Source organism: Cygnus olor, chromosome 3 (assembly GCF_009769625.2).
Source record: "Cygnus olor isolate bCygOlo1 chromosome 3, bCygOlo1.pri.v2, whole genome shotgun sequence".
Lineage (NCBI taxonomy): Eukaryota > Metazoa > Chordata > Aves > Anseriformes > Anatidae > Cygnus > Cygnus olor.
Genome location: NC_049171.1, coordinates 113792065 through 113805684, shown reverse-complemented (window position 1 = coordinate 113805684; position 13620 = coordinate 113792065). Strand labels below are relative to the sequence as shown.

General features: G+C 34.2%; 1 protein-coding gene across 1 annotated transcript in view; it reads right to left on the bottom strand.

Moving 5' to 3' along the window:
- The window catches only part of TASP1 (taspase 1), an 85477-nt gene that overhangs the window by 12969 nt on the left and 58888 nt on the right, over nucleotides 1-13620 (bottom strand). Inside the window, 2 exon segments of the mRNA XM_040552040.1 lie at nucleotides 2423-2533; nucleotides 13031-13141. Of these exon segments, the coding sequence (XP_040407974.1) occupies nucleotides 2423-2533; nucleotides 13031-13141 (222 nt within the window).

Sequence of the window (13620 nt, the reverse complement as noted above, 5' to 3'; positions counted from 1 at the left end):
GTTTTGTGTTTGTAGCGATAGCGATTTAGAAAACTAAACTCTGGTAATGTGTACTCTTATAGCATGTTAATCAAGCGAAGTGTTGTTCTGAAGTTTAAAAGTGGCCTGATTTATCAGTCTTAAACAGCCTTTTGCAATGATTTTTAATTCCCTGATGCATACATACACTCCTACAAAATTCAGACAAAGAGCACATTATTCGTATTAGTTCTAATCTAATGGAGCCTTATAAATTGCCACAAAGTATTCTTCTTGCTTTATTCACATACAGTTTTCTTTCCTGTCATGAAGGACATAATTTGGATGATGGAAAGAGTTGTTAATCAGAATTTAGGGTATATACTGTAAAGAGTTAAAAATTGCACCGAAGTACAAATTCTTCTCTTGGATTACAGAAGCAGTCTTACAAGAATTAAATATGATGCCATGAAAAGCTGTTTTCACGTATTTTATTACTGAAAGACTTTCACATATTGTAAAAAGCATGTCTAGATGATTTTTAAAACTCCTTCGTTGTTATTCCTCACAGTCCTTTAATATGACTGACGAAGGTCATAGCATGCCGTGTATGCTTATCCTTTGAACCATTTTCCTTGCATAGCAATTAACCCTTAGCAGAAGATCAAAGTTTGGACAATCCCAGCAGACTGGAAGATTCTGACAGATGTGTAGATATCACCATAAAAGAAAAATGAACTTCATTTTGGTATGCGATTTGTTCCCCTGTAATAGATTTGTGACTGATATTGCCAAAGGTTAGTCAAAAACTTTCAGTGACACATATTCAGTGCAATGTAACTGCATTTGATGAGGCCTACCCCTCCCTAACACTCCAACGGTTCAACAGTCAATGAAAGCATTTTTTTTTCAAACAAAATTTATTTTATCTTTTAATTTTGAGAAGTTGAGTAACAGTTCTGGTCAAATATCCTCAAAATACTTCTTTGTCTTTGATACCTCTAGGCATACTTTCTTTTTAAGTTTTTAAGAATTTTTTTCCTTCTACATTGTCCACCAAAAGTACCATATACTAGCAGGCAATGTGATTATTGCTAACTAATAAAAGTAATGGAATTACAATAAAAATCCTAAATTACATACTTGCTCTGAGGACATTTCCAACACTTTCAACTATTTAATAAATAACTTTCTTGAAAATTGTTTCAATAGTTTCAAAAATATAAAAAGGTCATCCCTGTAATAGAGACAAATGATTTTATTATTCTATACACCAAATTGTTCAGTATCACACATTTATCTTCAATCCAAACAACACAAATACTACATATGCTCAATTACAGATTAACTCAACATATATTATAAGGCAGGAAATTTCTGCACTAAAGAAAAAAATATGTTTAGAATAAGCCGTGCTGCAAGAACCTTATTTCAGTGGAAAGAAAAAGAACAATCAAGTCTTTACTTACAATGCTTGGGGAATTTTCTTTGTAAATTTTTGAGGAAAATCTTCTTTAATAGGAACATGTTTTCTTACATGTAAGTCAAATATTAAATGAATAGAAAATATTACTCTCATTTCCAAACATAAGAAATTTACGGCTAAGCTGATCTTATTTGTTCTTGTTTAATCAAACTTGTATTTTCATTTTCTTAACTCATTTTTAGTGGTAGAATTTATGTGCTGGGATACTTTCCACTAGATCAATAATGTCACAATTATTCCATTCTTAAATTTTAAAATTGTAAATCAAACTTGCAACATTCTCTGTATTTTTAGCAACTCCATGTCCTGCTTCGGGAGTCAGCATGAGACCATCTTGGCTTTCAAATAGTTGAAATACAATAGTAGGATGATTGTCAAATGCTATTTAATAGTCTACTTCAAAAAGACACGTTATTCAAGTAATAACTCCAAAAATATTTCTATTTCTATTTCTATTTCTATATCTATTTCAAAAACCTATTTCTAAATCCTTTTCCCATCCAAGACTTCCAAAATCCCTTTGCTGTTCATCAGTATTACCCCAGAACCATCATCTAAATTGTAAGGATTCACCTTGTAAATCTGTGGTTCTTTTTAATAGCAAAATATGTGTACATGAAACTCTTACAGAAATGATGTTGATTAAACACACAAAGCGCACATCAACTTTTATTGCTGGGTTGAGAATCACTAATGGTATTATCTGTATTGAGCCGGATTACTTCCTAGAGTAAATAACTGGGGAGCGATACAATCAGGCTCAAGTTGAGTGACAAAGTAGTACTCAGTATCTCGTGTACACGAAGTCTCATAACGCAAACCAGCAAGACATAATACAAGAATAACACACACCTTACCTTGTGCAACTGTAATAACTTGTGGCTTTTAAACAATGGTAAACATGCAACAAGAATTTTTATTTCAGCTATTACCTTGAGTTAGCACCAACCTAAAGTAAAAATGAGTAAGATTTCTTACCTAGTAAAGTTGGCTTTTCCTGTGACGATTCAGTCTCTGCTGAACATCTGCAACACCGAAGAACTATCACACCTCCGAGTACACCATCTTCATTGGCTAGAAAAGGTGAACCTGTGCAAAATTGTTGTGGAGAATTATTTGCAGTAGGACTAGTTTCTTGGATATTTTGTTATTTGACTTTCCTCTTTAATTTTATCAGTAAGGATTGAAAAGACTGTCAGGTCAACCAGTGCTTTTACAAAAGTTTAAAAAAGTTTAAAAAAAGTAAAAGTTTAAAAAAGTAAAAAAGTTTAATTTTTCTAGTGTTTCTAATGAGTAGCTTTCTAAAAAGATTTGATGGTTCATAAAAGCCTGGTCTTGTATTGCATAAATGGCAAAGATAACACTGAAAATTCCCATGGCAGCTTTAAAATGGAAGCTTGAAAATTCATTATTCAAAACAGAATGGAAAACACGAGACTCAAGGAAGAAAAAAGTACTTAAAGCACAAGTAGTGATTAACTTTGCCCACCACTTCCCAAGCACTTTACACCCTTTCTTATCTGTGGAAAGAAATAATGCAAAATTCTGAATTAGAAGAACTTTATATGCCACTAACTTCTTGTGCTTCTGCTACATTTCTTTTTTCCTGCAGGCGATAGATATCTAAACATCTCAAACTCGAAATTTAGAACTCAGTATGATTTTAGCATGAGTCACAAGTTTTCGGTACATTAATAGCAGATCAAGTATCACTCACACAAGAGGAGACGGCAAAAGATGGTCAGCCTAAGCCATGAAACACTCCAACTTCAGACTGCTCTATAAGACCTAGTAAGCCTCCCTGAAGCCCCCTGCCAAAACTGACGTTAGATAAACTGCATGAACATTGTTCTTCAGGCAAATCAATGTAATAGAGATCACAATTTTTCACTATATTTTGCCGTTGCACAGACAGTTGAAGAACAAAGAAACTATTTTTTCGTGTAGGATTCAACACAGTCTGAGATACACTTAGCAGAACTAGAAATTAAGCTCAGCTGTTGAGCTTTTGAAACCTTCTATTAATTCTGATGAATATCTCCCAAACTTGTTCCATTTCTCTATTCCTATCCTCTTTAGTTTTTAATTCTCAGTGGCATTATTCATTAATTATCTTTAGAAATGTATTTGTGACAGGAAATTGTAGGCTTTTAAGGTGTCACTGTCAAAATCAAAGATACTGCGTGTGACCCTCTGAGGTCCTCACCCGTAGCAGGCAAAGGCACAAACAAGGCTTCAGGTCTCAAAAGTTACATCTGGGAAGTTGACTACTTGTCAGCAACCAGAAGTCCTTCTCTCAGATTCTAGTGAACGTACAGATACTGTGATTCATTTGTTACATGCTTTGTGTGTCTTCAGTATCATTCTGGATTCAAACTACAATTCCTGGAAACAGTTACTAGTACTTTGAATTTTACTTTATATATTCAAACTTCTGTTTTTAAAATAACGTGGAGAAATACAGTGATTCCAAGAAAATGAATCATGGCACAATATACCAGTAATCAAAAAGGGAAAAAGAACAACACTGAGTAAATAAAAATTGGAAATTACATTTGAGTACAAAACCATTTGTTCTTGGACCATAGAAGATATAATAAAGAAAAATGGAGTGTCAAGATAAAAAAAAAAAAAAAAAATCATGTCTCAATATTTAGTTCCCTCTGTAGTGTAATTAATATAAAGATGGCCACATAAATAAAAAATCAAGCAAATCTGGGTCACTTTTAGAATGTATTCATATTTCCCAATTTAAAGCACTTTGTAGAAAGACATAATCAAGCTGCTATAGATGGTCTTTCTTGCTGTTTTACAGATACTAGCAGAAAAGCCAAAAAATCTCCTACTTTTTAAAGGGGCTTTTCTATTGTTAATTTAAGACATATGCTAGAAAAAAATCTTCTATCAGAAGCTGGAAAACTTTTAAAGTTAGCTGAATCAAGTCTAAGTATTCTTTTTTTTGGTTATTAATTTGAAATGAGATTCCTATAGTTTTAAATGTGAAAATAATGGCATGATTTATATACGATTTAAAATGCCTTGAGCCACAAAATTAACCAAATTCTTGCACTTAAGCCCAATTAGACCATAGTCACACATTTGCAATAAATTGCAATTTAAACTGGAATATACAATTGCAACAAGCATTTCATATATTTCTTTTCAATTATTTTCTTTTACATAAATTAGTATACTATGGCTAATGTACAGACACTGTAAAAGGCTTTGCTGGCCACAAGAACTTCAGAGCAGACCTACTCATCAGCCCCCTTCAATTCGCCCACAGCTATTCCTATGATTCAAATTACTCCATTAATGCAAATTGTCAAAAACAACAATAAGAACCAACTTCAAGCTTTTCTGTAGGGAAAACTTTACATCTTACCACATTCATTCTCAACATAAGAGAAGCCTTATTCGGAAGTGATACAAGATGGTCATTACAACAGATGTCCAAATTGCAGGAAGAAAACAAAATTACCATGCTTAATAAACAGGTATGTCTAATTTGACCTAATACAATCATAGATATTGTCACTTCAGTGCCACTCACTTTGCACAAGAACTATCGCTACGTGCTATGGCATTGCTCGTCAACTGCAACCACATCCCTGTGAATCAGGAACGAAGCCAATCATAACATAATAGATAATAAAACAGGAAAACGTGGTTGACTAAAATACAAACACAAGGGTTAAGAAGTTGTGAAGAGTTTTACCACCCAAATCAAAATCTTTTATTCTACAATTTCCAAGATGTCAAATGTATTTTATATTTTACATACTCTCATTGCATTAACTAAATGCTGGTTAAGTATGTGTTTTGATTTCTGCAAGTAAATGAACAAAATAAGTGATTTTCTTCATAGGAGATGTGTCCTTTAATCTTTTCTTCAGAAACTTGTCTACTTCTAAGACAATGTCTTGACCTGAACTTGGTTTGCAGACCTAATCTTATACTCAATTGCTAAAATTATTTAGGCTATAAGCCATGCTATGGTCAAAGTCATTGCAACTAGAAGTTTTGTTGTGTTTTTTTTTTTTCTGTAAGCTGTGTTAATTTATTTTCTTCAGTGGAGTACAGAATGAGAAAAGTAATCAATCAAAGCATGTGTTTTATATTTTTTTTTAAAAAGGATTTAAAAATAATTTAGAACTTGAGCTTTAAGCGCACAGGACAAATTTGTAAGCCTACAATTTCCAAAGAAATGCTCTACCTATACATGCAGAACTACAGTCATGAAAATCCCAGTTCTACAAGTGTATATCTCCTTTTTTACTTTAAACATTCTCACCATCATACTGTTTAAATATATACACAAGTGTTTCTCCAAACCAACTTCCTTCCTTCAGTGACTACCTACCATGGAAGCTTCATTACCAGTTAACAAGACTCAAAAGCTTTGAATTCCATGCCAAGAACTCAAAATTTATAAAATTAACTGTATTAATCTAGCATTTGCTGAAGTAAACTGCCATTCTATTGTCATTTCAAACAGTTTAAAAAGAGGATTGATTCAATAGCTGTGTGTGTGATAAAAGCATGATGAAGTACAGCTTTAACTTTAGCTCTCATAAAAGCACATCAGATGCAGGAAGGTGACTTGTTTAAGAATAACAAAATTGGAGCAAAGACAACAGTTGGCTGCTGTAGTGAACAGTATGCCAATAGACCAGGCCTTCCTGCACTAACTTTGTAAGGAGTGAACACAACCGTAGCACTGGGTTGGTACAGAGATGAGTAAAAGTCAGTGGCTTGAGTGACTAGTTGTCAGCAATTTGAACACAGTATTAAAACAGGGAATGTCTTAGTTTATACTGTGCAAACAAAGCAAAGAAGATGGGAGGCATTATCTTCTTCCCACAGATGGAAACATGGCATTATTTGTCCAGCAGTGCACAACATCCAAGACAAACCCAGAACCTACAGGCTATCCTCATTTGCTGCACGTTGACCAATATACTACAGCACAACGATGAAAATGATGAGATTATGCTGATTTTCTTGTTGCAGCTAGCCATCATACAGAGCTGTAGCAATAGAAATTGAGCCAAAACAGAGTTTCAATTCAATAAATTACTGGGATTTAGCATTTTCTGATGAGTTACTGAAAACTTCTCTCCTCTCTTTTCTTTGAGCATAAACCAGAGCCAATTTCTAATCTTCAACACCATTTTATGATAAACTGCAGTCCGAATGTTCTTCTGGAAATACGGAAAAACATCTGAAACAAGAACACAACCCTTCTTCTTACCTCCAAATATAAATAACAAACGAAGACACAAACACATAGTCAATTGTAAAACCATCACAATGGTTCATAATTTCCACACACACACCACTTCTGCTGGAGGTTGTCTTCCATAGAGTCATCAGAAACGAATTGCGTGACTGCTCCCTCATCCATTCCAACTGACTTCATAAGCAACTTCAGCTAAACCATTTCAGTGCAAACCCAGCAACAATACGGAATGTGCCTCCAATTTACTCTACTAAGTTGTGGGGAATCAGCTTCTAAATAGTGGCAGTAAAAATCAGTTGCCTACAGTAATATTACATCTTTCTACACAACAATAAATTCAGTGAGACTGTTACTCCTCCCTTAAAATCAGTCTCTAAGCCAGATTAAACGCATACAAAACTGTACGTTCTTTAAAACAAAGAATGCATTATTTTCCAATTAGAGAATTTGTTTTAAAAGAGAGTTTCAAATATATTAATATTTTTTAAAACAAAGATTTTTCTGATGTGCATACGTTTTACTGAGGATTACACTAAAGGGTGTATTTTAACACAGCCATACAGCGTAAATGACTAGGTCTAAGTTAAGCAAGATTCTAGACAGCTGAATGATGAGCATCCATTAATAAGTTTCTGAAAACATTGGCACAAAAATAGCATTGTACTTTATTTCTAAATAGAAAAATAGTATTATACTTTATTCCCAAATAAAACCCATGCAAAGTACACATAAAACAATTTGAGTATTCTCAAAAATACTATGAATTCAAACGTTAGGAACATATTTCGTTAATTCAGTTCTAAAAATCATTCTATTAAAAGCCAAGCCATTCAGAAAAAGAAAGAATAGTGCAGACATAAAAACAACAGTATAGGTAATGGCATTTTTCATATATATTGTATTAAATTATATTTAAATAAAAAGAGAAAATTTTCAAATAAAGAACTTCTATGTATATTAAAGCCATAAAGGTTTCACATTAGAAGAAAAAAGAAATCTGGCTCCCAGGCTTCTACATCATTTTGCTCTCTCTGTACTCTTAAGAGTGACAGATGTTGCTATAAAACTAAAAATTCTGTAAAAATAAAATAAAATATGCCCACTGGTCTTTTTTTTCTTTTTTTTTTTATTGTAATCAAGTATAATTGCTATCTTTGATCTAATAGCTTGCTAATGACAAAGCTATAAAAACCCAGGGCTTTTAACAATACCAGTTTAAGTCTCATGAAACTCATTGTTCCTTCCCGTTTGTAGTGGCATAACATGGAAGAATTTGGTAAGAAAAATCCAAAGCAAAACTGGAAGTACAGCATCAACTAATAATGTTAGCACTGATTGGCCACACCAGAGAGAAGGTGTAGAAAACCAAACAAAGAACATCATTTGATACTTTGGGTTTAAATCTCACCTCCCTCAGTCATAAAATTGTCTTACAAAATATGTTTCCTTCTTTCAAAGCTCAACTAGCCTGTTAATGCTATCTGACACATGGAAAGCATGATTGAGTTTTTATTTATATATTTTGTACCTTATTAATCTGCAATAACGGTCTCTTTAAAATAAGCAAACAGATCTTCACAGCAGCTCCACCATTCACCGATCCCTTCAAGTTCTGCAAGAACAACCATAACTGAACACCGAGACCCATTTCAGCCTCCAACAGGAACAGAGCACAGAGAGTTCACAAGTGTTAAATACTGGCCTCAACATTCAGCCTCGTTCTGGAGGAACTACAGCTATAAATAAAGGACATTTTTTCTTCTATGTCTCCTGTAAATTAATCTGCTCCCAAGACGAAGAGGACTTACTCCAAAGCATACGATCAATATGAGCATTTCCGATCCTGTGCTTTTTTTCCCATTTGTAGCTACTGGGCAGATCCAGTCTAGCACAGACCTTCTTAAGAGTAGAAGAAGTGTTTTATTTACACTTTACCAGCTGAAGGACTAACCAGCTGTTCATCAGATGTCTGACATTCATACTCTTACACAGCAGAGAAACCATTACCAGCTTCACTGTTTACATCAGCTTTCAAAGTCTTTAGAACTTTGGTCTAAACGCTGGCCGTGGCGCAGTGTAACAAATTAAGCGCCATAGCATCCCCCAGCTAAACACTTCTGCATCTTGTGCTATAACATGAGTGAAATTCAGATTTTCTCAGGCCAACAGTCCATAGTTCACCTATGGCACTGCACTTTGTCAGCCTTTGTACAGCACGCCTTTAAAACAAAGCTGTTCACCACTCTGCTTCTGCTATGTATCATGCTAAACTTCAAGCTAACAATTTAAATAAACAGTAGAGGAATACTTAAGCACTAAATGAAACCTGCTTTTAATTTCATGCACTATTATTTGTAAAATGTTTAAGCACAAGCTGTTTGAAACCAGAGATTTTCATATTTTATGATAATTAAGTTGTTTAAAACTTCTGTTTGGAATTTTTAAAGAAGCTGCAAGGAAAAAGGAACTGTACCTTCACACTTCACAAGTAAAATTTTAAGAAATTAAATAACTGAGGATACTGCTGTCCAAAAAGATCTCAATGCTCTTGATAAGGAGAAGCACGACTTGGGCCTAGACAAACCCTTGTGTAACATCACCGTGTCATGTTAGTTTTTCAGTTTTAGAGAGAGACCTGTCCTACCATCCCATACAAACTTCTGAAATCTCAAACTTGCAGTGGATGAAACATTTTACATGAAACTTCAGGATCACTTCATTCTCTTCTCAGCATCATGGAGAAGGCATAATAATGCTTCCATAGCATGCTTCCTCTGCTATCAAACCCCAAGGGATACTACAAAGCTTAGAGTGATGCAGCACCTCAGTATAAAGCAAAAATAACCCTGCGTAACAACAGTAACTGGCAACTGTGGCATGAGGCTTTTTTCCACCAATGAGTACATCTCATAATGGAGAAATTCATGCTCTGTGATTCCTAACTGTCCAAACTCCTTCCCCAAGAGAGGTATTCAGCACAAAATTTCTAAAAGAGAAAGTTGCGTTGTTATCATTCTGTTAAAACCTTTTTGCAGACATTGCTCATTTGTGGATGGAAGTACAGCTTAAAAATTCAAGAATAGATGAACACTTCTCTGCTAAGGAAAGAACAAATATCGGATTCCACCTATGTCTTTCAGCTCGTTATTTTCTAATAGCTTATAAGAAACTTTGAAGCAGAATTCGTAACATTGCCATTGTTAAAAGCCTAGATTTCCCGCCAGTGAGATGACACAAACATTTACTCTAAGTCTACATTCCACAAACTTGGCCACATTTGAAAGGAATGATGAGTAACAAAATCCTCTGTTCTTCTGTATGGAAGGTATTTGTGTTTACAGAACACCATTCTTCGACGGCAAACCAAGCCTTTAGCATTCTTGTATAGTAGATATCAAGCCCATTCAACTTACAAAAAGTTGAAATTCAATTTCTCCCACCTCCAGCTCAACCATCAATTGTGCATTATCCACGCTTAGCTGGCTCTGAGCAAGGATGAGAGAAGCACATCTGCCATTAGTTTGTTCATCACCTGCTGTTTAAACAGCACTCACTGTTTAAGCCAGGCATTCCCTTGCTGGAACAATTCCCAGGGCTCTGTGGAGATTTGAAGAGTTCTGTAAACAGGAAGCACCAATCTGATGGCAACTGCCAAAATCAGCTGTTCCTCCCTCCAATACAAGTAACACACATTTTGACTTCTGACAAAACATTCCAGCTCTGCTTTGTTAAAGCTATTAATTTTTTTTGGCCTTGGTCCATTGTAATTCTGGCAAAAGTTTGACATGACCACAAAATAGGACTTTAAGAAAGACTATCAAGGAAAGAATCCATGCCATTAGCAAGTAGGCTATTAAGCTGTTTCAACCTATTGTTTTACAATGGTAAGAAATCCTGCATCATACCATACATCTTGAGATAGCAAATAATACATTAACCTCTATGAAAATTTACAGAAATAAATAAATATATATTTAGTACAAACCTAATGTTTGACATGCAGTTCATTTTTTCAGCTCTTACATTATATTAGCAAGACATAACTTTGCATTCCATCTTCAGAACTGCCAAGTTCCTCAAAATTACACTACTGGCTACAAACTTAGTACGATGTTACATGTAAACAACAAGATGTATCTGGACTTTGAGGTTTTCTCAGCCTCTTCATCCATAGGACAGCTGAGGACAAACTAGATTTTACCCTTTCTAATCAAGGCACAGAAGCACTTCACTTACACAAAAAGATGGCTGCATCCTTTTTTTTTTTTTTTTTAAAAAAAAAGTTTCACTTTAATGCTGCCCCAAAGTACCACTGAGAAGGTAATACACATCCCTGCTGTTAGATAACAAAAACCTGCAGTGACAAGTTTCTGAAAATACAAGTAAGACCTATCACTAATTAACATATGAAATTAAAAAAAGGAACTATAAAACTTTTTTTTTTCAAGTTTGCCAAGAAAAGCATGAATTTGATACTGCCTCTCATACTTTTCACTTTCCCCTGTTCTGTTGTTTTTAGTCTGTTTTCCCAAGGCAATAAGATATCACACTGTTAGCCTGGTATCTCTGTCTGCCCAGCTCCTCTTTCTCTGTAATTTATAGTTTCAGGTATAATAAAAAGCTTAGCAATATTCAATATTTTCTTAAGTCCAGTACAAACATTTTCAGCAAAGAAAACAATTCATATATCACATAGTAGCCAGTTAACATTTAAAACAAAAAACATCTGCTATGCAAACTGTTGGCAAAATATATTGAAACCAAAGGAAAAAAAAAAAAAAAGGAGTTAAAGAAACTGGTTGATCACGTTAAAAATACCTTTACCAGGACAAACAGTAAGAGAACTGCACTTTTGCTAGCAACTTAAAGTACCTCAACTAAAAATTTCCTGAACTTTTTTTTTTTTTTAATCTTTTATCAGCCAGTTTCTATGAAGTACTATTAAAGACACTATTTTGGCGGTAGCTGTTGTGTGTGTACATGCATCTGTGTGTGTTAACATGAAATCAAACAAGGATATGTACTATTTATGTTTTCTTTTGGTATTCCTACAACAAACTGCACAATAATTTTAGAAAGTAGGGAGACTAAAGACCTGATTTTCCTGAAGTTAGGTCAGGAACCTGGTCATACAGAACCTTCAGAGCGACATTACAAATTAGTGATGCTATCACATGCATGCTTCCTAAAGACCTCTTGGATAATTAAATCCCTGACTTTGTGCACTGGAATAAATAATTTAATACAAAAAGTTACATTTGTTCTGCTTCAGTTATAATCTCTTTGGGGAAAATACTAGGATTATTTTGTTCTGCATTTTTACAGCACCTAGAATTGACTGCAATACAGCAGTATATTATTAAATGAAGCCTTCTAATATGGAGGTAGCTTCTCCTCAAAAAGTCAAATGTAATGCTGTCAGAAGCAGAATTCAATAAGGATTCAACGTTATAAACAGAAATAATAGAACTGCAATAGAATTATTACTAAGACCAGGGGCAATAGTTCCCGGGTCCCAAAGAGGTATCTGTATGTCGCTCTCTGTTCTAATTAAAATACCATAAAAATGAAGTTTTACAACACCATGTACGAGAAGCGCTATGTTTTCCAGAAGAAATTTTGAAAGTCAAAATTGTAGATACTAAAGCTTCAAAATTTTCAAGGTGTATAAAGACAATGCAAGTCAACATGTATGCCAGAATTCCCATTAAAGTCTATGCTATCTTCGTAAATTCGAGCTCATATAGATATTTTAAAACTTCATGTTCATATTTTGGTTATAACTTGACAGAAGAAAACAAGATCTACATTCACATATACTTAATTCTCTCAGATCAAGAAAAAATTGTGTTTACCTCACAATAGTCTTGAATGTAGTCTACATCACTTTTTCAAGAAATCAATTTCATAATGTAAATAGCAAACCAGAAGCTGTCTGTCCAAGAAATTAAATTAGAAAAGGCAGTGGTTTTGAGGTCTGCTATATTTAAAAGGGTTAATGTGATGAATACTTTTTATAAATGCTGCTAAACCACCAATTCTAAAGCATGCAGTTGTATGCTACAGCCAGTGATTCAGACAGGAAATTCTTCCTTCAAACCTCTCCAGGTATTCTCTGACTCACATATCAATTTAGATATTTCCAAGGGTTTTCCTTTAGATTTTTTCCTCTGTAGTTTGATTTAACATTCTTCAGATGTAATACAACACTAAATTTGAAGCCAACTGCAACACAGGGTTTCAACGGAAATCATAAAAATAAGTATCTTAAGTTTATTTAATAGGGTTAATTGTATTTTAAATAATGCTATGAAATGCTTAGGCAATTAGCACCAGATACTTACCAATAAACTTGTTTTGCATAGTCTCTAGGAGAGCTTGGTGGGCATCTTCTGTTTGCAAAGCACATGAACATTCTCTGGCCAGTATGGTTCGGACAAGGTGCTCTCCACAACCTAAGGAAATATAAAGATTAGGAATAGTCAAAATATAGGTAGAACTATGAAAGTACTTCTGCCGTTAACACCATAGGCAAAAAATAAAAGCTGCATTTGACAGTATCCAACATTTTTTAATTATTATTTTTTAAAAGGATGACACTGAGTCACCAGAAAGTTCAATTATGCCAGCAGTTTCTCTCACAACCTTACTGAAATTTTTACTGCACGAAGTCATAAACCAAAGAGGGTTAAATAAAGTGAGAATAAACAGTAAGATTGTCTCTAACTTGTCATCTTTATCCAGATCCTGCAATTCTCTCTCAATTCACCTACTAGTCATTCTCACAGGAATGATATTGGATACAGCTCATTATATACAACAAATATTTTTAACAGTTTAATCTTAAAAAAATGACATCTTTAAACCAAAATCATCTTTGGTGAATGCCACAGTTAACTCCTCTGCATGATGTAGCCCATCTGATTCAGCCTTT